General features: G+C 43.9%; 1 protein-coding gene across 1 annotated transcript in view; it reads left to right on the top strand.

Annotated features, from left to right (window-relative positions):
• Positions 1-27,340, top strand: part of csmd2 (CUB and Sushi multiple domains 2) — a 338,221-nt gene that overhangs the window by 6,562 nt on the left and 304,319 nt on the right. Inside the window, exons 4-6 of the mRNA XM_029734626.1 lie at positions 2,892-2,969; positions 11,596-11,683; positions 16,072-16,196. Of these exons, the coding sequence (XP_029590486.1) occupies positions 2,892-2,969; positions 11,596-11,683; positions 16,072-16,196 (291 nt within the window). The remainder of the gene's footprint in view (positions 1-2,891; positions 2,970-11,595; positions 11,684-16,071; positions 16,197-27,340) is intronic.

The following is a 27,340-nucleotide window of genomic DNA, read 5'->3' as shown; positions in this document are numbered from 1 at the left end:
ACAGAACAACAGATTTTTACCTTGTCAGCTCAGGGTTTCGATCCAGCAAGATTTTGGTTACTGTCCCAATGCTCTAACCACTAGGCTACCTGCCACCCCAGTCTCCTCTACTGAATTGGGCAGTCCCAAAAAAGGCCTTCACTGAGAGAAGGGCGGCTTTGCTTGGTTTTCAATCAAATCAAATCAAATGGTAAAAAATATTACGTTTTTATTTTTCTGAAATACAAAGTTTACAGGCACCAGAGGCACAATATGCTACTCTTGTTCCATGCTCATGTGGTCAGTGTGTGCAACGGCTGGATAGGCTGTGTTTCCTCTGTCACAATTCATACCATAACCAACTGCGTTACTGATTTAAAAAAAACTGTTTTGATTGGTCTTCAATATCAGGCTGGCCTTAATATCTCTATCAGGCTGGTCTTAATATTCCTATCAGGCTGGTCCTAATATCTCTATCAGTGCTGGTCATAATATCTCTATCACGCTGGTCTTAATATTCCTATCAGTGCTGGTCCTAATATCCCTATCAGGCTGGTCTTAATATCCCTATCAGGCTGGTCTTAATATTCCTATCAGGCTGGTCTTAATATCCCTATCAGGCTGGTCTTAATATCTCTATCAGGCTGGTCTTAATATCCCTATCAGGCTGGTCTTAATATCTCTATCAGGCTGGTCTTAATATCCCTATCAGGCTGGTCTTAATATCTCTATCAGGCTGGTCTTAATATCTCTATCAGGCTGGTCTTAATATCTCTATCAGGCTGGTCTTAATATTCCTATCAGGCTGGTCTTAATATCTCTATCAGGCTGGTCTTAATATCCCTATCAGGCTGGTCTTAATATCCCTATCAGGCTGGTCCTAATATTCCTATCAGGCTGGTCTTAATATTCCTATCAGGCTGGTCTTAATATCTCTATCAGGCTGGTCTTAATATCTCTATCAGGCTGGTCTTAATATTCCTATCAGGCTGGTCTTAATATTCCTATCAGGCTGGTCTTAATATTCCTATCAGTGCTGGTCTTAGAGGGGAAGGTTGAGAGCCATGCGTCCTCCGAAACACGACTCTGCCAAACCGTTTTTTACATAACAAAAATTGCAAACTAACTTGCGTTTGACACTAGAGCCTCTTTAACACCAGCCTGAAAATAGAGCAATTAAGATTGAAGTGTAGTTTGGCACAAGTCACAGGCTTTGAACATTTTAATAATGATTTGAAAATACAAACGTTTAACCAACAAGAACAATTAGCTGTTGTTGATATATGAAATAACTAAGTAATGATGAGTGTGTTAGTTAGATATTTTCATAAACAATGCATCTAAATATCCCTCAAATGACCCCCCCCCCCCTTTTGCAATTAAGACTGAACACATCTATTTCATACCATTGAACACCAGGAAGAGTCGCTGCTATGTCATCAGCAGCTAATAGGGATCCTGATAAACCATTTAATACAAAACACTATCTCATTGGGTCTAATTGGGATATCAACAGTTCATTGTGCCCACTCTGAATTTACCCTAATGTACCACCCATACAAAGTCTAGAATTAGATATCTTATATTCATTCACATCACATTCCAATGTTTTTAATGAAATATTAGTTTACTGTGGAAACCATACGCTGCCTTCCAGAATCCGTGCGGGAAATCAAGGGACGTCAAGGGGGGGTAACGGAGCTGGTGCGCTGCGGAGAGTAACGCTATAAAGTTACAGATAAATCCGCTCTTGACAGAATCACAAGATAAAGTGATAGCTTGATCCTCATGCTATTGTGTTTCCCCAATGGGATCGTATGAACCAGATAGTGTTAACTAATACCGTACCATCTCTCAGTGGATCGTATAATAGAAGAACCGGACAGTGTTGTAGGCTGATACAGTACCATGCCTAAACGGACCTGCTCAGCTGTGTGTGTGTGTGTGTGTGTGTGTGGGGGGGGGGGTTGGTTGGTTGGTTGTGTGTGTGTGTGAGGTTGGTTGAGTGTGTGTGTGTGTGAGAGGTTGTGTGTGTGTGTGTGTGTGTGTGAGAGGTTGTGTGTGTGTGTGGTTGGTTGAGTGTGTGTGTGGTTGGTTGAGTGTGTGTGAGGTTGGTTGTGTGTGTGTATTGTTCGTTCTAGTCTCTATTATAGTCCTATCTGAGTCTTGGAGGGCATGCTGTCTATTTGTCTGTGTACATGAGGGTCTAACAACAGCTGAGACCTTGGCTTTATGGAATCAAAACACTGAGGAACGACGTGTAGGTTTGTGTGTGACTACATTATCCTCTGATCTCTACAGTACTGATTAAACAGGTAACATGATTGTACATTATCCTCTGATCTCTACAGTACTGATTGTATATTATCCTCTGGTCTCTACAGTACTGATTGTATATTATCCTCTGGTCTCTACAGTACTGATTGTATATTATCCTCTGGTCTCTACAGTACTGATTGTATATTATCCTCTGCTCTCTACAGTACTGGTTGAACATTATCCTCTGGTCTCTACAGTACTGGTTGAACATTATCCTCTGGTCTCTACAGTACTGGTTGAACATTATCCTCTGGTCTCTACAGTACTGAGTGTATATTATCCTCTGCTCTCTACAGTACTGATTGTACATTATCCTCTGCTCTCTACAATACTGGTTGAACATTATCCTCTGCTCTCTACAGTACTGGTTGAACATTATCCTCTGGTCTCTACAGTACTGATTGTATATTATCCTCTGGTCTCTACAGTACTGAGTGTATATTATCCTCTTCTCTCTACAGTACTGGTTGAACATTATCCTCTGCTCTCTACAGTACTGGTTGTACATTATCCTCTGCTCTCTACAGTACTGACTGTACATTATCCTCTGGTCTCTACAGTACTGATTGTACATTATCCTCTGGTCTCTACAGTGAAGAAGATGACAGAACTGAAGTCCAGAGGAGTGAAGATGATGCCCAGTAAAGACAATCACCACAAGATATCAGTGTGTAAGTAGTGTTCCTATTTGATGTACACGTGTTACCATTCATACCAGTGTGGAAGTAGTGCTCCTATTTGATGTACACGTAAGAATATTCTAAGATAAATACACAACGCAGAGGACTAGAGGTCAAGAGGGAGATAACGGTCAATGGAAATAGTTGTTTGTCTGTTAATGGGAACTGACGATTAATGGGGAACTGACGATTAATGGGGAACTGACGATCAATGCGGACCTGGCGATCAATGGGGACCTGACGATCAATGGCGAACTGACGATCAATGGCGAACTGACGATCAATGGCGAACTGACGATCAATGGGGACCTGACGATCAATGGGGACCTGACGATCAATGGGGACCTGACGATCAATGGGGACCTGACGATCAATGGGGACCTGACGATCAATGGGGACCTGACGATCAATGGGGACCTGACGATCAATGGGGACCTGACGATCAATGGGGACCTGACGATTAATGGGGACCTGACGATTAATGGGGACCTGACGATTAATGGGGACCTGACGATTAATGGGGACCTGAGGATCAATCGGGAACTGACGATCAATGGATCGGGGACATGGGATGGGTTTCAGTCCGAGAGTCATAGCTACATGTGGCAAGTTCTCATTGGTCCAAATTGTCTATACATTGAGGCCTTAAACGGGATAATTGGTATTTGGCCATTGGTCCAATTTTATTGCAAGGAATTCTAATTGGTCAACCACAGGCTAGGCTTGGGTTATAAACTACATCCTGTCTCTAAACACAGAGGACAGCGAAGAAGAAACATCTACCATCTACTTTCCAGCATAACAACTATAATACATTCTCTTTGAATAAATAAATTGTTCTCCCCCTGATTTGCTTTGGGGTCTGTATTGTTAAAGAATAACATCAACTGCTAACAATAGTCTTATTACCATACCTAGTCTTATTACCATACCTAGTCTGATTACCATACCTAGTCTTATTACCATACCTAGTCTTATTACCATACCTAGTCTTATTACCATACCTAGTCTTATTACCATACCTAGTCTTATTACCAAACCTAGTCTTATTACCAAACCTAGTCTTATTACCATACCTAGTCTTATTACCATACCTATACGTGTGGAAGTAGAGTTCCCAGTTGTTATATACTTGTTGACGTACACCTTTCGAATTCTCTTCTACAACAGTTTTTCCTGCAAAGTCACACAAAGGGGTTTCCTCTCTCCTCCCCAGTGGTGGAACGGCACAGAGAGAGAGGGATAAACGATTGTCTAAAACACAGGGAGGGATAAATGAGTGTAGAAACAGAGAGAGGAGATACAGGGAGGGATAAATGAGTGTAGAAACAGAGAGAGGAGATTGAGGGTTAAAGATACAGGAGTTGTTAAAGTGTGTCCCAAACAGCACGTTATTCCCTGTGTAGTGCACTACTTTCGACAAGTGCTCTGTGGGCCCTGGTCACATGTAGTGCAGCATCTAGAGAATAAGGTGCCATTTGGGACATTTTCTTAGTGTGAGTAAATATGCAGAGAGAGAGAGTAATGGACGACAGCACTAATTGCATGGCCTGCCCTTTTCTCCGTGGCTCAGTGGCAGTCAGAGAGAGCTATGTGTTCCGAATGGGACCCAATTCCCTATTAAGTGCACTACTTATGACTTGTGTTGGTTGAAGGTATTACACTACATAGGGAATAGGGTGCCACTCTTCATTATCGTCAGTCACTGAGTCTTCATGTACATTTCTAACACCTTCCGCAGGAGAAGACTGAGGGAGGGAGTGACGGAGAGGGCCTCTCTGCCCTTTTTTCTATGTATTTCCCTCTTCCTCCCACCCTTGTCCTCCTCTTCCACCTCTTCCTCCCACCGTTGTCTTCCTCTTTCACCTTTTCCTATTATCTGCTGTGAAAATACTTTCTCGTTAACTTAACAAGTCCTTACCCCTGTTCCTCTGTTCTACTCCTCCTTCCTGCTTCGTGTGGACTCTCGCACTTCCTCACCTTTCTGCATCCTCACTAATCTCCCTCCTCAAGATAATCTTTCTACTCCTCTAGTCCTCTGCCTCCATCACCTCAAACCCATCTCCTCTACCTCCATCACCTCATACCCATCTCCTCTGCCTCCATCACCTCATACCCATCTCCTCTGCCTCCATCACCTCATACCCATCTCCTCTGCCTCCATCACCTCATACCCATCTCCTCTGCCTCCATCACCTCATACCCATCTCATCTGCCTCCATCACCTCATACCCATCTCATCTGCCTCCATCACCTCATACCCATCTCTTCTAGTCCTCTACCTCCATCACCTCATACCCATCTCCTCTGGTCATCTACCTCCATCACCACATACCCATCTCATCTACCTCCATCACCACATACCCATCTCCTCTAGTCCTCTACCTCCATCACCTCATACCCATCTCCTCTGGTCATCTACCTCCATCACCTCATACCCATCTCCTCTACCTCCATCACCTCATACCCATCTCCTCTACCTCCATCACCTCATACCCATCTCCTCTAGTCCTCTACCTCCATCACCTCATACCCATCTCCTCTAGTCCTCTACCTCCATCACCTCATACCCATCTCCTCTAGTCCTCTACCTCCATCACCTCATACCCATCTCCTCTAGTCCTCTACCTCCATCACCTCATACCCATCTCCTCTACCTCCATCACCTCATACCCATCTCCTCCTTCGTCCTTCTCCTCTTTATTTTCATTCTCACTCTTCTCTCCTCCACCTCTTCCTCTCTCCGTCCTGCTGCCTTGGTTAACGACCAGTTTTTCGTTCCCCTAACGATGACAGGCCTGGCCTTTTCTCCCTCATCAATATTCAGAGCCGCCCAGAGTCTCGGCTAATCAGCCGGTGTCACATTGGCTTTGGCCCCGCCTGTCGGGCCTTTGACCCCGCCCTGTCTGTTAAGGAGCCTGCCGGGGTTGGCTGGCTCACCGACCCTGTGTCACTTCCCCTTCCTGTCTCAATCAGTTGATATGTTTTAGCAGAATGCTGTCGTCTGGGAGGAGAGGGGTAAAGATATGTTGAACTAAAGACAAAAAGATGATAATGTTGATTATGATAATGAGGGCCAGAGGCTGGAAGAGTGCACAGGGAAAATAATTACATAACCTTACAGAATTTATTAGGAAATATTATGGCAAAAATAATGCCATTGCCAATAATACAATAATGTTTTATGCTGAACCAGTAATAAAGGTGGCATTTTGAAATGTAATTATCTGTCATTTATTAACAGCGTTGTAACAAAGCATATTCCTCTGATATCCACTAGTAGACAGAAGTGTCTCCGGAGACAATGGAGTCACGTCACAGACATTCAAATCACACCAAATATGGTTTAACTCTACCTACATGTACATATTACCTCAATTACCTCGACTAGCCATGTGCCCCCACACATTGACTCTGTACCGTAACACCCTGTATATAGCCTCCACATTGACTCTGTACCGTAACACCCTGTATATAGCCCCCACACATTGACTCTGTACCGTAACACCCTGTATATAGCCTCCAAATTGACTCTGTACCGTAACACCCTGTATATAGCCTCCACATTGACTCTGTACCGTAACACCCTGTATATAGCCTCCACATTGACTCTGTACCGTAACACCCTGTATATAGCCTCCACATTGACTCTGTACCGTAATACCCTGTATATAGCCTCCACATTGACTCTGTACCGGTACCCCCTGTATATAGCCTCCACATTGACTCTGTACCATAACACCCTGTATATAGCCTCACAATTTATCATTTTTCTGCTGCTCTTTAATTATTTTTTACTTAACAATTTTTCTTTAAACTGCATTGTTGGTTAAGGGCTTGTAAGTAAGCATTTCACTGTTGTATTTGGCATTTGACAATTTATATATTTTTTTATTTGAAATGCAGGCCCAAAATATTAACATTTGAAATGCTGTGTTATTTAATACATTCTTTACTGGCATTGGTAAGAAAGATCCGAGTCAATTCCTTTCTGGCTCTAGTAATGAGGGGATGTCAGAGCAGGTAGAATGCTGTTTAGCCTAGCTGTAGGAAACTGTGCCAATGTGTTTGATCAAATTGGACTGAGAAACCAACAGAGAGTGATTGATATATAAAGTTGAAGTCAGAAGTTTACATACACCTTAGCCAAATACATTTAAACTCAGTTTTTTACAATTCCTGACATTTAATCCTAGTAAGAATTCCCTGTCTTAGGTCAGTTAGGATCACCACTTTATTTTACGAATGTGAAATGTCAGAATAATAGTAGAGAGAATTATTTATTTCAGCTTTTATTTCTTTCATCACATTCCCAGTGGGTCAGAAGTTTACATACACTCAATTAGTATTTGGTAGCACTGCCTTTAAACTGTTTAACTTGGGTCAAACATTTTAGGTAGCCTTCCACAAGCTTCCCACAATAAGTTGGGTGGATTTTGGCCCATTCCTCCTGACAGAGCTAATGTAACTGAGTCAGGTTTGTAGGCCTCTTTGCTCGCACACAATTTTTCAGTTCTGCCCACAAATTTTCTATAGGATTGAGGTCAGGGCTTTGTGATGGCCACTCCAATACCTTTACTTTGTTGTCCTTAAGCCATTTTGCCACAACTTTGGAAGTATGCTTGGGGTCATTGTCCATTTTGAAGACCCATTTGCGACCAAGCTTTAACTTCCTGACTGATGTCTTGAGGTGTTGCTTCAATATATCCACATAATTTTCACATAATTTTCCTCCTATTTTGTGAAGTGCACCAGTCCCTCATGCAGCAAAGCACCCCCACAACATGATGCTGCTACCCCCGTGCTTCATGGTTGGGATGGTGTTATTCAGTTTGCAAGCCTCCCCCTTTTTCCTCCAATAATGACCATAACGATGGTCATTATGGCCAAATAGATCTATTTTTGATTCATCAGACCAGAGGACATTTCTCCAGAAAGTACAGTCTTTGTCCCCATGTGCACTTGCAAATCGTAGTCTGGCCTTTTTATGGCGGTTTTGGAGCAGTGGCTTCTTCCTTGCTGAGCGGCCGTTCAGGTTATGTCGATATAGGACTCGTTTTACTGTGGATATATTTTGTACCGGTTTCCTCCAGCATCTTCACAAGGTCCTTTGCTGTTGTTCTGGGATTGATTTGCACTTTTCATACCAAAGTACGTTCATCTCTTGGAGACAGAATGCGTTTCCTTCCTGAGCTGTATGACGGCTGTGTGGTGTTAATACTTGCGTACTATTGTTTGTACAGATGAACGTGGTACCTTCAGGTGTTTGGAAATTGCTCCCAAGGATGAACCAGACTTGTCGAGGTCTACACATTTTTTTCCTGAGGTCTTGGTTGATTTCTTTTGATTTTCCCGTGATGTCAAGCAAAGAGGCACTGAGTTTGAAGGAAGGCCTTGAAATACATCCACAGGTACACCTCCAATTTACTAAAATGATGTCAATAAGCCTTTCGGAAGCTTCTAAAGCCATGACATCATTATCTGGAATTTTCCAAGCTGTTTAAAGGCACAGTCAACTTAGTGTATGTAAACTTCTGACCCACTGGAATTGTGATACAGTGAATTATAAGTGAAATAATGTCTGTAAACAATTGTTGGAAAAATTACTTGTGTCATGCAGAAAGTAGATGTCCTAACCGACTTGCCAAAACTATAGTTTGTTAACAAGAAATTTGTGGAGTGGTTGAAAAACAAGTTTTAATGACCCCAACATAAGTGTATGTAAACTTCCAAATGCACCTGTATGTGCTGAAGCTTCAAACAGTGATATTCAAGGTTTAGGGTAAGAGGCTAATGTTAGTCAATGTAAGCATGATTATCACCTGTTTGGCATCACTCAATTGGGACTTTTCAATTAATAAAGGATGACATGCTACAGGCGGCAGCTCTCAGTCACACACACACACACACACACACACACACACACACACACACACACACACACACACACACACACACACACACACACACACACACACACACACCATGGAGATGCAGGTATGCTGACAGGAAAATACAACTTCTGACTTTAACATTCAGAAAGTTTTCAAAACACTTGACTTTTTCCACATTTTTGTTACGTTACATTCTAAAATGTATTAACTTGTTTTCTCCTCTCATCAATCTACACACAATACCTCATAATGACATTGAATTTTTTTTGTGCAAATGTATATAAGTACAGAACTATTCAGACCTTTTACTCAATACTTTGTCGAAACACCTTCGGCAGCGATTACAGCCTTAAGTCTTCTTGGGTATGACGCTACAAGCTTGGCACACCTGTATTTGTGGAGTTTCTCACATTCTTCTCTGCAGATCCTCTCAAGCTCTGTCAGGTTTGATGGGGAGCGTCTCTGCACAGCTACAGTGGCTTGCGAAAGTATTCACCCCCCTTGGCATTTTTCCTATTTTGTTGCCTTACAACCTGGAATTAAAATAGATTTTTGGGGGGTTAGTATCATTTGATTTACACAACATGCCTACCACTTTGAAGATGCAAAATATTTTTTATTGTGAAAAAACAAGAAATAAGACAAACAGAACTTGAGCGTGCAAAACTATTCACCTCCCCCCAAAGTCAATACTTTGTAGAGACACCTTTTGCAGCAAATACAGCTGCAAGTCTCTTGGGGTATGTCTCTATAAGCTTGGCACATCTAGCCACTGAGATTTTTGTCCATTCTTCAAGGCAATACTGCTCCAGCTCCTTCAAGTTGGATGGGTTCCGCTGGTGTACAGCAATCTTTAAGTCATACCACAGATTCTCAATTCGATTGAGGTCTGGGCTTTAACTAGGCCATTCCAGGACATTTAATTGTTTCCCCTTAAACCACTAGAGTGTTGCTTTAGCAGTATGCTTAGGGTCATTGTCCTGCTGGAAGGTGAACCTCCGTCCCAGTTTCAAATCTCTGGACGACTGAAACAGGTTTCCATCAAGAATTTCCCTGTATTTAGCGCCATGCATCATTCCTTCAATTCTGGCCAGTTTCCTAGTCCCTGCCGATAAAAAAACATCCCCACAGCATGATGCTGGCACCACCATGCTTCACTGTGGGGATGGTGTTCTCAGGGTGACAAGAGGTGTTGGGTTTTCGCCAGACATAGCATTTTCCTTGATGGCCAAAAAGCTCAATTTTAGTCTCATCTGACCAGAGTACCTTCTTCCATATGGTTGTGGAGTCTCCCACATTTTTTTCTTTAAGCAATGGCTTTTTTCTGGCCACTCTTCCGTAAAGCCCAGCTCTGTGGAGTATACGGCTTAAAGTGGTCCTATGAACAGATTCTCCAATCTCCGCTGTGAAGCTTTGCAGCTCCTTCAGGGTTATCTTTGGTTTCTTTGTTGGTTCTCTGATTAATGCCCTCCTTGCCTGGTCTGTGAGTTTTGGTGGGCGGCCCTCTCTTGGCAGGTTTGTTGTGGTGCTTGGTGGTGCCCCTTGCTAAGTGGTGTTGCAGACTCTGGGGCCTTTCAGAACAGGTATATACCAAGATCATGTGACAGATCATGTAACACTTAGATTGCACACAGGTGGACTTTATTTAACTAATTATGTGACTTCTGAAGGTAATTGGTTGCACCAGATCTTATTTAGGGGCTTCATAGCAAAGGGAGTGAATACATATGCACACACCACTTTTCTGTTTATTTTTTAATATTTTTAAATAAGTTACTTTTTTCATTTCACTTCACCAATTCAGACTATTTTGTGTTGTGTGTTTGTCCATTACATGAAATCCCCCAAAAATCTATTTAAATTACAGGTTGTAATGCAACAAAATAGGAAAAACGCCAAGGGGAGGAATACTTTTGGAAGGCACTGTATTTTCAGGTCTCTCCAGAGATGTTCGATCGGGTTCAAGTCCTGGCTCTGGCTGGGCCACTCAAGGACATTCAGAGACTTGTCCTGAAGCCACTCCTGCGTTGTCTTGGCTGTGTGAGGTCCTGAGCTTTTCTCCTTTTCTCCGTCCCCTTTTGCTTATTTTGGCCAGGCGGCCAGCTCTAGGAAGGGTCTTGGTATTTTCCAACTTCTTCCATTTAAGAATGATGGAGGCCACAGTGTTCTTGGGGACCTTCAATGCTGCAGACCTTTTTTGGTACCCTTCCCCAGATCTGTGCCTCGACACAATCCCATCTCGGAGCTCTACGGACAATTCGTTCGACCTCATGACTTGGTTTTGCTCTGATATGCACTGTCAACTGTGGGACCTTATATATAGATGTGTGTCTCTATCCAAATCTGTCCAATCAGATCAATTGAATTTATCACACGTTGACTCCAGTCAAGTTGTAGAAACATGAAGACAGCTGAGCTCAATTTTGAGTCTCATAGCAAAGGGTCTGAATATGTATGTAAATAAGTTATTTCTGTTTGTTATTTTAATCAATCAATCTGCAAAAAAAACAGTTTTTTGCTTTGTCATTATGGGATATTGTGGAAAATGTGTAATTGAATCCATTTTAGAATAAGGCTGGTTTTGTTGAAATGTGCTGTACCTAATTTACCTTGATTTTTGCTGGATGCTATGTGAAACACTGTGATTGTTTATTTTACTCTCTCTCATCTTTCTCCCTCATCCCCTTCCTTCTCTCTCTCTCTCTCTCATCCCCTTCTCTCAGTGTCTCAGATGGGTGTGGCCCAGGGACATAACATGTGTCCAGACCCGGGGATCCCTGACCGAGGGAAAAGAAAAGGATCTGACTTCAGGTAAAAACGCAAAATACAAAACAGGAATAGAAACACATTTAGCGGAGAGAGGAGAGAGATAAGGAGAGAGAGCAGGAGAGAGGAGAGGTAGAGAAGGAGAGAGGAAGGAGGATAGAAGAGAGAGACAAGGAGAAGGAGAGAGAAGGAGAGAGGAGTGAGAGAGGAGAGGGAGAGAGGAGAGAGGAGAAGGAGAGAGGAGAGAGGTAGAGAAGAAGAGAGGTCGAGAAGGAGAGAGGAAGGAGGATAGAAGAGAGAGACAAGGAGAAGTAGAGAGATGGTGAGAGGAGTGAGAGAAGGAGAGAGGAGAGGGAGAGAGGAGAGAGGAGAAGGAGAGAGGAGAGAGACAAGGAGAAGGAGAGAGGTAGAGAAGGAGAGGGGAAGGAGGATAGAAGAGAGAGAAGTGAGAGAAGGAGAGAGGAGAGGGAGAGAGGAGAGAGGAGAAGGAGAGAGGAGAGAGACAAGGAGAAGGAGAGAGGTAGAGAAGGAGAGGGGAAGGAGGATAGAAGAAAGAGAAGAGAGAGACAAGGAGAAGGAGAGAGAAGGAGAGAGGAGTGAGAGAAGGAGAGGGAGAGAGGAGAGAGGAGAAGGAGAGAGGAGAGAGACAAGGAGAAGGAGAGAGGTAGAGAAGGAGAGAGGTAGGAGGATAGAAGAGAGAGACAAGGAGAAGGAGAGAGAAGGAGAGAGGAGTGAGAGAAGGAGAGAGGAGAGGGAGAGAGGAGAGAGGAGAAGGAGAGAGGAGAGAGACAAGGAGAAGGAGAGAGAGAAAGAGAGAGGAATGAGAAGGAGACGTGGATGAAAATCTTTTCAGGAAGAGAAAACAATGCATGTGTTTGTTTTCGAAAACACAACTAAGGAATTTACCACTGGGTATAGAGAGGTAATGACTAATGAATAGACCACTGGGTACAGAGAGGTAATGACTAAGGAATAGACCACTGGGTATAGAGAGGTAATGACTAAGGAATAGACCACTGGGTATAGAGAGGTAATGACTAAGGAATAGACCACTGGGTACAGAGAGGTAATGACTAAGGAATAGACCACTGGGTACAGAGAGGTAATGACTAAGGAATAGACCACTGGGTACAGAGAGGTAATGACTAAGGAATAGACCACTGGGTATAGAGAGGTAATGACTAAGGAATAGACCACTGGGTACAGAGAGGTAATGACTAAGGAATAGACCACTGGGTACAGAGAGGTAATGACTAAGGAATAGACCACTGGGTACAGAGAGGTAATGACTAAGGAATAGACCACTGGGTACAGAGAGGTAATGACTAAGGAATAGACCACTGGGTACAGAGAGGTAATGACTAAGGAATAGACCACTGGGTACAGAGAGGTAATGACTAAGGAATAGACCACTGGGTACAGAGAGGTAATGACTAAGGAATAGACCACTGGGTACAGAGAGGTAATGACTAAGGAATAGACCACTGGGTACAGAGAGGTAATGACTAAGGAATAGACCACTGGGTACAGAGAGGTAATGACTAAGGAATAGACCACTGGGTATAGAGAGGTAATGACTAAGGAATAGACCACTGGGTATAGAGAGGTAATGACTAATGAATAGACCACTGGGTATAGAGAGGTAATGACTAAGGAATAGACCACTGGGTATAGAGAGGTAATGACTAAGGAATAGACCACTGGGTATAGAGAGGTAATGACTAAGGAATAGACCACTGGGTATTTTACATTTTACATTTAAGTCATTTAGCAGACGCTCTTATCCAGAGCGACTTACAAATTGGTGCATTGACCTTATGATATCCAGTGGAACAACCACTTCACAATAGTACATCTAAATCTTTTAGGGGGTGGGGGTTAGAAGGATTACTTTATCCTATCCCAGGTATTCCTTAAAGAGGTGGGGTTTCAGGTGTCTCCGGAAGGTGGTGATTGACTCCACTGTCCTGGCGTTGTGAGGGAGCTTGTTCCACCATAGGGGTGCCAGAGCAGCGAACAGTTTTGACTGGGCTGAGCGGGAACTGTGCTTCCTCAGAGGTAGGGGGGCCAGCAGGCCAGAGGTGGATGAGCGCAGTGCCCTCGTTTGGGTGTAGGGACTGATCAGAGCCTGAAGGTACGGAGGTGCCGTTCCCCTCACGGCTCCGTAGGCAAGCACCATGGTCTTGTAGCGGATGCGAGCTTCAACTGGAAGCCAGTGGAGAGAGCGGAGGAGCGGGGTGACGTGAGAGAACTTGGGAAGGTTGAACACCAGACGGGCTGCGGCGTTCTGGATGAGTTGTAGGGGTTTAATGGCACAGGCAGGGAGCCCAGCCAACAGCGAGTTGCAGTAATCCAGACGGGAGATGACAAGTGCCTGGATTAGGACCTGCGCCGCTTCCTGTGTGAGGCAGGGTCGTACTCTGCTAATGTTGTAGAGCATGAACCTACAGGATCGGGTCACCGCCTTGATGTTAGTGGAGAACGACAGGGTGTTGTCCAGGGTCACGCCAAGGTTCTTAGCACTCTGGGAGAAGGACACAATGGAGTTGTCAACCGTGATGGCGAGATCATGGAACGGGCAGTCCTTCCCCGGGAGGAAAAGCAGCTCCATCTTGCCGGGGTTCATCTTGAGGTGGTGATCCGTCATCCACACTGATATGTCTGCCAGACATGCAGAGATGCGATTCGCCACCTGGTTATCAGAAGGGGGAAAGGAGAAGATTAATTCAGTGTCGTCTGCATAGCAATGATAGGAGAGACCATGTGAGGATATGACAGAGCCAAGTGACTTGGTGTATAGCGAGAATAGGAGAGGGCCTAGAACTGAGCCCTGGGGGACACCAGTGGTGGGAGCACATGGTGCGGAGACAGATTCTCGCCACGCCACCTGGTAGGAGCGACCTGTCAGGTAGGACGCAATCCAAGCGTGGGCCGCACCGGAGATGCCCAGCTCGGAGAGGGTGGAGAGGAGGATCTGGTGGTTCACAGTATCAAAGGCAGCAGATAGGTCTAGAAGGATGAGAGCAGAGGAGAGAGAGTTAGCTTTAGCAGTGCGGAGAGCCTCCGTGACACAGAAGAGCAGTCTCAGTTGAGTGACCAGTCTTAAAACCTGACTGATTTGGGTCAAGAAGGTCATTCTGAGAGAGATAGCAAGAGAGCTGGCCAAGGAAGGCACGTTCAAGAGTTTTGGAGAGAAAAGAAAGAAGGGATACTGGTCTGTAGTTGTTGACATCGGAGGGATCGAGTGTAGGTCTTTTCAGAAGGGGTGCAACTCTCGCTCTCTTGAAGACGGAAGGGACGTAGCCAGCGGTCAAGGATGAGTTGATGAGCGAGGTGAGGTAGGGGAGAAGGTCTCCAGAAATGGTCTGGAGAAGAGAGGAGGGGATAGGGTCAAGCGGGCAGGTTGTTGGGCGGCCGGCCTTCACAAGGGTATAGAGAGGTAATGACTAAGGAATAGACCACTGGGTATAGAGAGGTAATGACTAAGGAATAGACCACTGGGTATAGAGAGGTAATGACTAAGGAATAGACCACTGGGTATAGAGAGGTAATGACTAATGAATAGACCACTGGGTACAGAGAGGTAATGACTAAGGAATAGACCACTGGGTACAGAGAGGTAATGACTAAGGAATAGACCACTGGGTACAGAGAGGTAATGACTAAGGAATAGACCACTGGGTACAGAGAGGTAATGACTAAGGAATAGACCACTGGGTATAGAGAGGTAATGACTAAGGAATAGACCACTGGGTACAGAGAGGTAATGACTAAGGAATAGACCACTGGGTACAGAGAGGTAATGACTAAGGAATAGACCACTGGGTACAGAGAGGTAATGACTAAGGAATAGACCACTGGGTACAGAGAGGTAATGACTAAGGAATAGACCACTGGGTATAGAGAGGTAATGACTAATGAATAGACCACTGGGTATAGAGAGGTAATGACTAAGGAATAGACCACTGGGTATAGAGAGGTAATGACTAAGGAATAGACCACTGGAGGCTGGGTGCCACAGTGCACTTCTCCTGTGATGAGGGTTTATGAGCTGGATGTGTATAACCCTCTGTCTCTCTACCTCCCCCTATAGGCGTGGTGCCACGGTGCACTTCTCCTGTGATGAGGTTTATGAGCTGAATGTGTATAACCCTCTGTCTCTCTACCTCCCCCTACAGGCGTGGTGCCACGGTGCACTTCTCCTGTGATGAGGTTTATGAGCTGGATGTGTATAACCCTCTGTCTCTCTACCTCCCCCTACAGGCGGGGTGCCACGGTGCACTTCTCCTGTGATGAGGTTTATGAGCTGGATGTGTATAACCCTCTGTCTCTCTACCTCCCCCTACAGGCGTGGTGCCACGGTGCACTTCTCCTGGGATGAGGTTTATGAGCTGGATGTGTATAACCCTCTGTCTCTCTACCTCCCCCTACAGGCGGGGTGCCACGGTGCACTTCTCCTGTGATGAGGTTTATGAGCTGCAGGGCTCTAAGAGCATCAGCTGCCTGAGAGTCACAGACAGCTACGTTGGATGGAGCGACGACCGACCCATCTGTAGAGGTATGGAGGTCTTTTAGGGTGTGTCGGTGTGTCTGTGTGTGTCGGTGTGTCTGTGTGTGTCGGGGTGTGTCTGTGTGTGTCTGTGTGTGTCTGTGTGTCGGGGTGTCTGTGTGTGTCTGTGTGTCTGTTCATATGTTTATCTGTTGTCTTAGCTGGACAGGCCTGAAACTGACCCTCATGTATCCATGCTGAACATTCTACTGCCCACAAGGCATATATCCTCCGTTCTTCCCGTCGTTCTGTGACATGCGGACAGAACGGACGGAAGACCTACACTATGTGTGTCTTCCAATCTGCCCACTGGCTGTGTGGCTTTGTTGTTCAAAAGCCTAATCACCCAAACAGGCTGATGTGTCAAATGTTTTTCTATTTCCAAAGCAGAGAGATAGAGTCCCATCTCTATTAGATGAATGTATCAGAGTATAACAGAGGGATAGAGTCCCATCTCTATTGGATGAATGTATCAGAGTATAACAGAGGGACAGAGTCCCATCTCTATTGGATGAATGCATCAGAGTATAACAGAGGGATAGAGTCCCATCTCTATTGGATGAATGTATCAGAGTATAACAGAGGGATAGAGTCCCATCTCTATTGGATGAATGTATCAGAGTATAACAGAGGGATAGAGTCCCATCTCTATTGGATGAATGTAGCAGAGTAAAGCAGAGGGATAGAGTCCCATCTCTATTGGATGAATGTAGCAGAGTAAAGCAGAGGGATAGAGTCCCATCTCTATTGGAACTCTATTTTCAATCGTGTGTGTGTGTGTGTGTGTGTGTGTGTGTGTGTGTGTGTGTGTGTGTGTGTGTGTGTGTGTGTGTGTGTGTGTGTGTGTGTGTGTGTGTGTGTGTGTGTGGTCTGTTTGGTGGATGCTCTGGATAGTAGATAGGAGTGTAGCTACTGTGCTGTAGGAGATGAGAGTTGAGATGACACACAGGTTAATACACTATATAACTTTATACCCTGCAGGCCCCTCTATCATCAGATTATCTCTAGAGTACTTTATACCCTGCAGGCCCCTATATAGGGGCGGCAGGGTAGCCTAGTGGTTAGAGCGTTGGACTAGTAACCGCAAGGTTGCAAGTTCAAATCCCTGAGCTGACAAGATACAAATCTGGTGTTCTGGCCCTGAACAAGGAAGTTAACCCACTGTTCTTAGGCCGTCATTGTAAAATAAGAATTAAGAAAATAAGAAACTGACTTGCTGAGTTAAATAAAGATAAAATTAAAAAAATATCATCAGATTATAATTGATCACGAGTCCCATAGGACGGCGCACAAATGGTTCCACGTCGTCAGGGTTACGAGAGGGTTAGGCCGTTGTTGTAAATAAAATTGTTATTGTTAACCTTGCCTAGTTTAATAAAAGGTTAAATAAAATAAATAAATACCATGCAGGCCACTCAATCATCAGATTATCACCAGGCCCCTCCAGTCTCTTAGCAAATATCAGTCATTCTCACACACACACACACACACTCACGGACTGACTATGGAAGCACTGTGAACGGGATAATTCCAATCAACCCTTTTTATTGGTGTGAAATTAGCTATCTATTGGTAGAATGATTATTTGTCTTGTTTCATCGATTCGACACCATGAAACACTGGGTCATTACTCTAAAACGTCCCTTTAATTGGAAAGTGCCGCGAGAGGGGGGAACCCCCCCAAAAAGTTGGGCTGAATAATTAAACCAAAACAATGTTACTCAACCTCCTGAACTAAGTGTTCATAAATCATACTGTCCTACCTGTACTATACATAAACAGAAAAACTCACACTGCATCACAACGCTGTCCTTGAGAGGTAGGAAGAAAAGTGGACTGGATTATATTACTGAGCGCAGGTAACAGTGTTTCTTCCGTCCCTCTCCTTATCCCAACCTGGGATTGAACCAGAGACTTCTCCTGGATTATATTACTGAGCGCAGGTAACAGTGTTTCTTCCGTCCCTCTCCTTATCCCAACCTGGGCTTGAACCAGAGACTTCTCCTGGATTATATTACTGAGCGCAGGTAACAGTGTTTCTTCCGTCCCTCTCCTTATCCCAACCTGGGCTTGAACCAGAGACTTCTCCTGGATTATATTACTGAGCGCAGGTAACAGTGTTTCTTCCGTCCCTCTCCTTATCCCAACCTGGGCTTGAACCAGAGACTTCTCCTGGATTATATTACTGAGCGCAGGTAACAGTGTTTCTTCCGTCCCTCTCCTTATCCCAACCTGGGCTTGAACCAGAGACTTCTCCTGGATTATATTACTGAGCGCAGGTAACAGTGTTTCTTCCGTCCCTCTCCTTATCCCAACCTGGGCTTGAACCAGAGACTTCTCCTTGCACAAATTCTGGCACGATTTCTGTGACCCTTTAAAACACACGGACGTCTGTCGTCCAGAAGGACATCGTTACCCACAAAATCCCACAAATGAAACAACCACTTCTAGGTATCAGAACAGGGGGATTGTGCCCCCACTAACTAGTTAGTAAAGCTGCAAAAATGTCAGTAACTTTTCCAGAATTCAGAGGTTTTCCTGGCTGGAAGATTTCCGGAATCAGAAGAGAATAAGTTACCACAACCCCGCTAGCTAACAACATTACCACAACCCTACAAGCTACCACAACATTACCACAACCCTACAAGCTACCACAGCATTACCACAACCCTACAAGCTACCACAGCATTACCACAACCCTACAAGCTACCACAGCATTACCACAACATTACCACAACATTACCACAACCCTACAAGCTACCACAGCATTACCACAACCCTACAAGCTACCACAGCATTACCACAAACCTACAAGCTACCACAACATTACCACAACATTACCACAACCCTACAAGCTACCACAACATTACCACAACATTACCACAACCCTACAAGCTACCACAGCATTACCACAACCCTACAAGCTACCACAGCATTACCACAACATTACCACAACATTACCACAACCCTACAAGCTACCACAACATTACCACAACATTACCACAACATTACCACAACCCTACAAGCTACCACAGCATTACCACAACCCTACAAGCTACCACAACATTACCACAACCCTACAAGCTACCACAACATTACCACAACATTACCACAACCATACTAGCTACCACAACATTACCACAACCCTACAAGCTACCACAACATTACCACAACATTACCACAACCCCACTAGCTACCACAACATTACCACAACCCCACTAGCTACCACAACATTACCACAACCATACTAGCTCCCACAACATTACCACAACCCCACTAGCTACCACAACATTACCACAACCATACTAGCTCCCACAACATTACCACAACCATACTAGCTACCACAACATTACCACAACCATACTAGCTACCACAACATTACCACAACCCCACCAGCTACCATAGTTACCACAACCCCACTAGCTACCACAACATTACCACAACCTCACTAGCTACCACAACATTACCACAACCCCACTAGCTACCACAACATTACCACAACCATACTAGCTACCACAACATTACCACAACATTACCACAACCATACTAGCTACCCCACAAACCCTACTAACTAGCCATTTGACATGGACTCCCCCTAACTAACTAGGGCTACACTGCATCACATAACTGTCTGTCCTTGAGTTAGAGAGAGAGAGAAACCTTCCATAACAAAGAGAGAGAGAGAGAGAAACCTTCCATAACAAAGAGAGAGAGAGAAACCTTCCATAACAAAGAGAGAGAGAGAAACCTTCCATAACAAAGAGAGAGAGAGAGAGAAACCTTCCATAACAAAGGGGAGAGAGAAACCGTCCATAATAAAGAGAGAGAGAGAGAGAAACCTTCCATAACAAAGAGAGAGAAACCTTCCATAACAAAGGGAGAGAGAGAGAGAAACCTTCCATAACAAAGAGAGAGAGGGAGAGAAATCCTTCCATAACAAAGGGAGAGAGAGAGAGAAACCTTCCATAATAAAGAGAGAGAGGGAGAGAAATCCTTCCATAACAAAGGGAGAGAGAGAGAGAAACCTTCCATAATAAAGAGAGAGAGGGAGAGAAATCCTTCCATAACAAAGAGAGAGAGAGAGAGAAACCTTCCATAACAAAGGGAGAGAGAGAAACCTTCCATAACAAAGGGAGAGAGAGAGAAACCTTCCATAACAAAGAGAGAGAGAGAAACCTTCCATAACAAAGGGGGAGAGAGAAACCTTCCATAACAAAGAGAGAGAGAGAGAAACCTTCCATAACAAACAGAGAGGGAGAGAAACCTTCCATAACAAAGAGAGAGAGAAACCTTCCATAACAAAGGGGGATAGAGAGAAATCCTTCCATAACAAAGAGAGAGAGAGAAACCTTCCATAACAAAGGGAGAGAGAGAAACCTTCCATAACAAAGAGAGAGAGAGAAACCTTCCATAACAAAGAGAGAGAGAAACATTCCATAACAAAGAGAGAGAGAGAAACCTTCCATAACAAAGAGAGAGAGAGAAACCTTCCATAACAAAGAGAGAGAGAGAAACCTTCCATAACAAAGAGAGAGAGAGAGAGAAACCTTCCATAACAAAGAGAGAGAGAGAGAAACCTTCCATAACAAAGAGAGAGAGAGAGAGAAAACTTCCATAACAAAGAGAGAGAGAGAGAAACCTTCCATAACAAAGGAGGAGAGAGAGAAACCTTCCATAACAAAGGGGGAGAGAGAGAGAAACCTTCCATAACAAAGGGAGAGAGAGAGAGAAACCTTCCATAACAAAGGGAGAGAGAGAGAGAAACCTTCCATAACAAAGGGAGAGAGAGAGAGAAACCTTCCATAACAAAGAGAGAGAGAGAAACCTTCCATAACAAAGAGAGAGAGAGAGAGAAACCTTCCATAACAAAGAGAGAGAGAGAGAAACCTTCCATAACAAAGAGAGAGAGAGAGAGAAACCTTCCATAACAAAGAGAGAGAGAGAGAGAACTTCCATAACAAAGAGAGAGAGAGAAACCTTCCATAACAAAGAGAGAGAGAGAAACCTTCCATAACAAAGAGAGAGAGAGAAACCTTCCATAACAAAGAGAGAGAGAGAGAAACCTTCCATAACAAAGGGGAGAGAGAGAGAAACCTTCCATAACAAAGGGGGAGAGAGAAACCTTCCATAACAAAGGAGGAGAGAGAGAAACCTTCCATAACAAAGGGGGAGACAGAGAGAAACCTTCCATAACAAAGGGGGAGAGAGAGAGAAACCTTCCATAACAAAGGGGGAGAGAGAGAAACCTTCCATAACAAAGGGGGAGAGAGATTTGCCTGTTCTTAACAATGATTGATTTCTAAAGTATCTCTCGACCGGCCATTAGTATCGATGGCCCCCTAGAGAAAGCAACATTAGATAATCTATAGCAGTCATATACCACCTTAGACTTAATGTCCACACATAGTGGTTCTGCAATGTGTGAGATGTAAACCTTCAATCCACCTACTGTACGTATACCATCACCCACCTGGGAACACTTCAGCCATTTTGTGGCTATTTCAGCACTTCCCCACTCATCAGTTTCCTTAACTCCCCTCCACAGCCATGGATGTCTGATGCAATCGCTCGGGTGGTTTATCCCCATAATCATCGCTGTCGGCCATCGGCTATCTCCACCACTCCACTCCACATAATGTGCTTTGGGAAATCCACTTTTGAAAGAGTGCTTTTGAAAGAGCACCCAGTTTGGCTAGCGCTTAGCTCTACTCGGCTATGCGAACTGAACGGGTGTGCTTGCATAGTCTCTTAAAATAACTTTGCTTGAAAAACTTTGTACTGTTTGTCCATTTTGAGATGCCGTAGCCAATATACACTTCCTCAAAAATAGTCAGAATTAATTTAAGATATAACTCAATAAATCTGTTATAAATGTTTACGTTTTTGCAAAAGGAGATCTTAGTCGCGCATTTTTACATCTAACTAGCATGAAAACAAGTTGTCTCTCGTTGAATGACAACAAAGACTTTATTGAAGAATCCATACTGTTGACCAATCACAGATGAAGGGGTATAGACTTTGGCTACTAACTTTGGCCTCAAGAAAAAACATTGGATGGCCGAACAGCCGGAAAAAACCCCTCACCAAAGTCCGAAACAAACAAAAACGTTTGCACAAACTCTTCCGAACTGTTTCAGCTGGGAAGCATGCAAACGCCTTTGGACTGATCCAATTGAGTCACAATGAGATTATACCACTCAGGAATGGGGGATACCCGTCTCCTAAGGATTTGTGGGTAATCTGATTGTACTTCCTTTCATCCAAACAATAGATGCCCATTTGGATTACAGTAAACTTTCTCATGGAGGATAATGTGAATGGTTTTGAGGTAGAGCATTTGCTTTGTCAAAGTTGAATTCTAAAATGGTGGATAAAACAGTATCACAGACCTAGATTAAAGTGATCCAATGAGTAAAGTTGTTGAACAGTTTAATTAACACTGATTAGCATTAATTAGCCTTGGATTACATTTCTCTGGACCCAAACTGTTTAACTGAAAATTAACCATAATCCAGGAATTGTTAATTTATCTGAAACCAAATTAAAGTGTTGCTAATCCTCATTACTTCATCCTCATTTGGCATACTGTTTAGTGCAGGACTAGGTGTAATCTAGGGCCATTCAAAACCCAAGTCTCATCTTCTTTTTTACTAATTGTTTTTTTTTAACCGATCAGATCAGCTCAGGATCTGATCGGTTAAAAAACAACAACAGGATCTGATGTGAAAAGATCTGATGTGATTGGTAATTCAGAATTGAGCTGCCTGTGTAAGCAGCCTTTGACTTCTGAGTCTTGTGTCCCACATCACACCCTATACCCTATACACTGCACTTATTTTGACAAGGGAACATAGTGAAATGTGTCCCAATTTGGGACCCAGAGTTTTTCCAAACACGGTGACCTTGCCATGAAAACTCCAGGCTACCGGATAACTACAGGTCTTTAACTAGCACACGGAGCGTTTCATTGTCAGCTGAAATCAAATCAGCATTTTAAAACGTGTTCCTCTGAAACTGTAGTTGTGCCCTGGGCATTCAGGGCTGTGTTTTTAATCTCCTCTACCTGCCCTGGGCGGTGGCAGCGGCAGGTAGTCTCGTGATTAGAGCATTGAGCCAGTAACCCAAAGGGTACTGGATCAAATCCTCGAGCTGACAAGGTAAAAATCTGTCGTTCTGCCCCCTGAACAAGGCAGTTAATCCACTGTTCCTAGGCCGTCATTGTAAATTAGAATTTGTTCTTAACTGACTTGTCTAGTTAAATAAAAAATGGTGCCTTATTGCCTATTTAGTGCATTACTTTTCACCAAGGCCCAAACTAGTGCACTACATACGGAATGGGGTTCCATTTGGGAAAGCTAGTGTTTATCTCTGAGACCTTATTATCTTGATTGCAGGGTGACTAGACCAGCAGCACTGCAGCCACAATACAGAGAGCATATTAACAGGGGAGATAATCAACCTTATATACCTCGTTATTAACCAGAAATGTGGAATATAGACTATTGGACTTTGCAGTTCAAAACCTACACAGTATTATATTTCATTAAGGTCACCCTTGCTGTCAGGACCACTCAAATTAATTACTTCATTATTGTATGCTAAACTTTAAAATGAATGCTACCCCTTCGTTAATGTAGCTGGTGTTGGGGTGTTGGAGGGGTGTTGAAGGGTTTTTGGAGGGGAAGATGAGTGTTGGAGGGGGGAGGGGTGTTGAAAGTTTGTTGGAAGGGGGAGAGGGGTGTTGAAGGGTTTTTGGAGGGGAGAGGGTTGTTGAAGAGGTGTTGGAGAGGGTTGTTGGAGGGGGAGGTGGGTGTTGGAGGGGAGATGGGTGTTGAAGGTTTGTTGGAGGGGGAGAGGGAGAGGGTTGTTGGAGGGGGATATGGATGTTGAAGGGTTTTGGAGAGGGAGAGGGGTTGTTGGAGGGTTGTTGGAGGGGGAGGGTTGTTGTAGGGGTGTTTTGGAGAGGGATAGGGGAGTTGAAGGGTTGATGGAGGGGGAGAGGGGTGTTGGAGGGGGAGGGGTGTTGAAGGGGGAGAGGGGTGTTGAAAGTTTGGAGGGGGAGGGGTGTTGAAGGGGTGCTGAAGAGGGAGAGGGGTGTTGAAGAGATGTTAGAGAGGGAGAGGGGTGTTGAAGGTTTGTTGGAGGGGGAAGGGTGTTGGAGAGGTGTTGGAGGGGGAGAGGGGTGTTGAAGATTTGTTGGAGGGGGGAAGGGTGTTGGAGGGGTGTTGGAGGAGTTTTGGAGGGGTTGGAGAGGAGTGATGGAAGTTGAAGGGGTGTTGAAGGGTTGTTAGAGGGGAGAGGGATGTTGAAGAGGTGTTGGAGGGGGAGAGGGGTGTTGAAGGGGGAGAGGGGTACAGGTTTTGCCTAAGGACCCGTACACTTCAGACATAACTCATTATGAGTAGTCTGGGACTAGACCTCTTAACTAGAATCATTTAGCCCCAGACACCCAGGCCTTTCTTTAAAACCTTCATTAGGCATGGTCTGCTTTAATTTGAGGATTGTTAAGGTTCTGCAAGAGGCCCAAGGGGACCAAGGACAGAGTAGAAGTTAGAGTGCCCTCCAAAATTCAGTTAACTACTTGTCGTGACATGACTATCATTAATGTGATGACTCTATTTATCGAATAATTACCTAGTACGTATAATTATTACTAGAGTGACTTAATCATGTGACAATTAACTCATTAGGAATTTGGGGCACCACGTAAAAGTTGTTTACCGAGTTACTGTCTCCCGACTTAAACTCTAAAGATCTATAAATATATTTTATATTAATAATAACGGTCAATCATTAATTATTACCTCATCAATAACAGTCAATTATTAATTATTACCACATCAGTCTCATTCTGAACGTCTCAATATTCCTGGATCTGCAAGAACCTTAAAGTGTTGAATCAGCTTAATTATTTATTTACTAACTAACTAAATAATCACACAGAAATACATAAACACACACACACACACGGTATAGGTTATTGATTACTAACATAATGCATTGAAAACAGGTCCCTAGTGGACTAACAAAAGCATGACTGTTTGATTACACAATGAAATGGAAGGGTAGGTAAGGAGAGCGGGAGACAAAGAGAGTTAACTTATCTTACATACACTACCGTTCAAAAGTTTGGGGTCACTTAGAAATGTCCTTGTTTTTGAAAGAAAATCATTATTTTTTGGCCATTAAAATAACATCAAATTGATCAGAAATACAGTGTAGACATTGTTAATGTTGTAAATGACTATTGTAGCTGGAAACGGCTGATATTTATGGAATATCTACATAGGTGTACAGAGGCCCATTGTCAGCAACCATCACTCCTGTGTTCCAATGGCATGTTGTGTTAGCTAATCCAAGTTTAGAAGGCCAGCATCCCGGAGTCGCCTCCTCACTGTTAACGTTGAGACTGGTGTTTTGAGGGCACTATTTAATGAAGCTGCCAGTTGAAGACTTGTGAGGAGTCTGTTTCTCAAAGTAGACACTCTGTAGGCCCCGGGGCCTCACACTCCTATTTCTATTCTGGTTAGAGCCAATTTGCGCTGTTCTATAAAGGGAGTAGTACACAGCGTTGTGCGAGATCTTCAGTTTCTTGACCTATTTCTCACACAGAATAGCCTTCGTTTCTCAGAACAAGAATAGACTGACGAGTTTCAGAAGAAAGTTATTTGTTTCTGGCCATTTTGAGCCTGTAATTGAACCCACAAATGCTGATGCTCCAGATACTCAACTAGTCTAAAGAAGGACAGTTTTATTGCTTCTTTAACCAGGACAACAGTTTTCAGCTGTGCTAACATAATTGCAAAAGCGTTTTCTAATCAAATCAAATCAAATCAAAGTGTATTTTTCACGTGCGCTGAATAGGTGTAGACCTTACAGGGAAATGCTTACTTACGAACCCTAACCAACAGTGCAATTGTTAAGTAAAAAATAGGTATTAGGTAAACGATAGATAAGTAAGGAAATACAAAAAACTGTAAAATGACAGTGAAAATAACAGTAATAACAGTATATACAGGTGTTACTGGTACAGAGTCAATGTGGAGGCTATATACAGGGGGTACCGGTACAGAGTCAATGTGGAGGCTATATACAGGGGGTACCGGTACAGAGTCAATGTGGAGGCTATATACAGGGGGTTCCGGTACAGAGTCAATGTGGAGGCTATATACAGGGGGTACCGGTACAGAGTCAATGTGGAGGCTATATACATGGTGTTACGGTACAGAGTCAATGTGGAGGCTATATACAGGGTATTACGGTACAGAGTCAATGTTGAGGCTATATACAGGGTGTAACGGTACAGAGTCAATATGGAGGCTATATATAGGGGGTACCGGTACAGAGTCGGAGATATGTTGAAAATGTCAGTGAAGACGGTTGCTAGTTGGTCAGCACATGCCCGGAGCACGCGTCCTGGTAATGGCTTGTTATTGTTGACCTGTTTAAAGGTCTTACTCACGTCGGCTATGGAGAGTGTGATCACACAGTCATCTGGAACATCTGATGCTCTCATGCGTGCCTCAGTGTTGCTTGCCTCGAAGCGAGCATAGAAGTGACTTAGCTCGTCTGGTAGGCTCGTGTCGTGAATTTGTTCTTAACCGACTTGCCTAGTTAAATGTAAAATAACAAACAAAAAAAATCTGAAAATTCTTAAAGTTACAATGTTACCGTTATAACGTCTTTCTAATCATTTTAATGACATCACAAAATAGACATTAATTTCCCATATTCCATCTGTCATCATTCTCGACATTTGGATGTTGAAATATATTTTCCCAATGGTCATTGTTTGATGTTGAAGTTTTTTGGGCAAGAGTCTCTCTGTAACTACTACTACTATAGCTCTAATGGAGGTTTCATACAGCTCTAATGGAGGTTTCATACAGCTCTCAGGGAGGTTTCCTACGGAGGTTTCCTACAGCTCTCAGGGAGGTTTCCTACAGCTCTCAGGGAGGTTTCCTACAGCTCTCAGGGAGGTTTCCTACAGCTCTCAGGGAGGTTGCCTACAGCTCTCAGGGAGGTTGCCTACAGCTCTCAGGGAGGTTGCCTACAGCTCTCAGGGAGGTTGCCTACAGCTCTCAGGGAGGTTGCCTACAGCTCTCAGGGAGGTTGCCTACAGCTCTCAGGGAGGTTGCCTACAGCTCTCGGGG

Source organism: Salmo trutta, chromosome 36, assembly GCF_901001165.1.
Source record: "Salmo trutta chromosome 36, fSalTru1.1, whole genome shotgun sequence".
NCBI classification, from domain to species: domain Eukaryota; kingdom Metazoa; phylum Chordata; class Actinopteri; order Salmoniformes; family Salmonidae; genus Salmo; species Salmo trutta.
The sequence above is the reverse complement of the archived record's forward strand: the minus strand, read 5'-3'. Positions and strand labels throughout refer to the sequence as shown.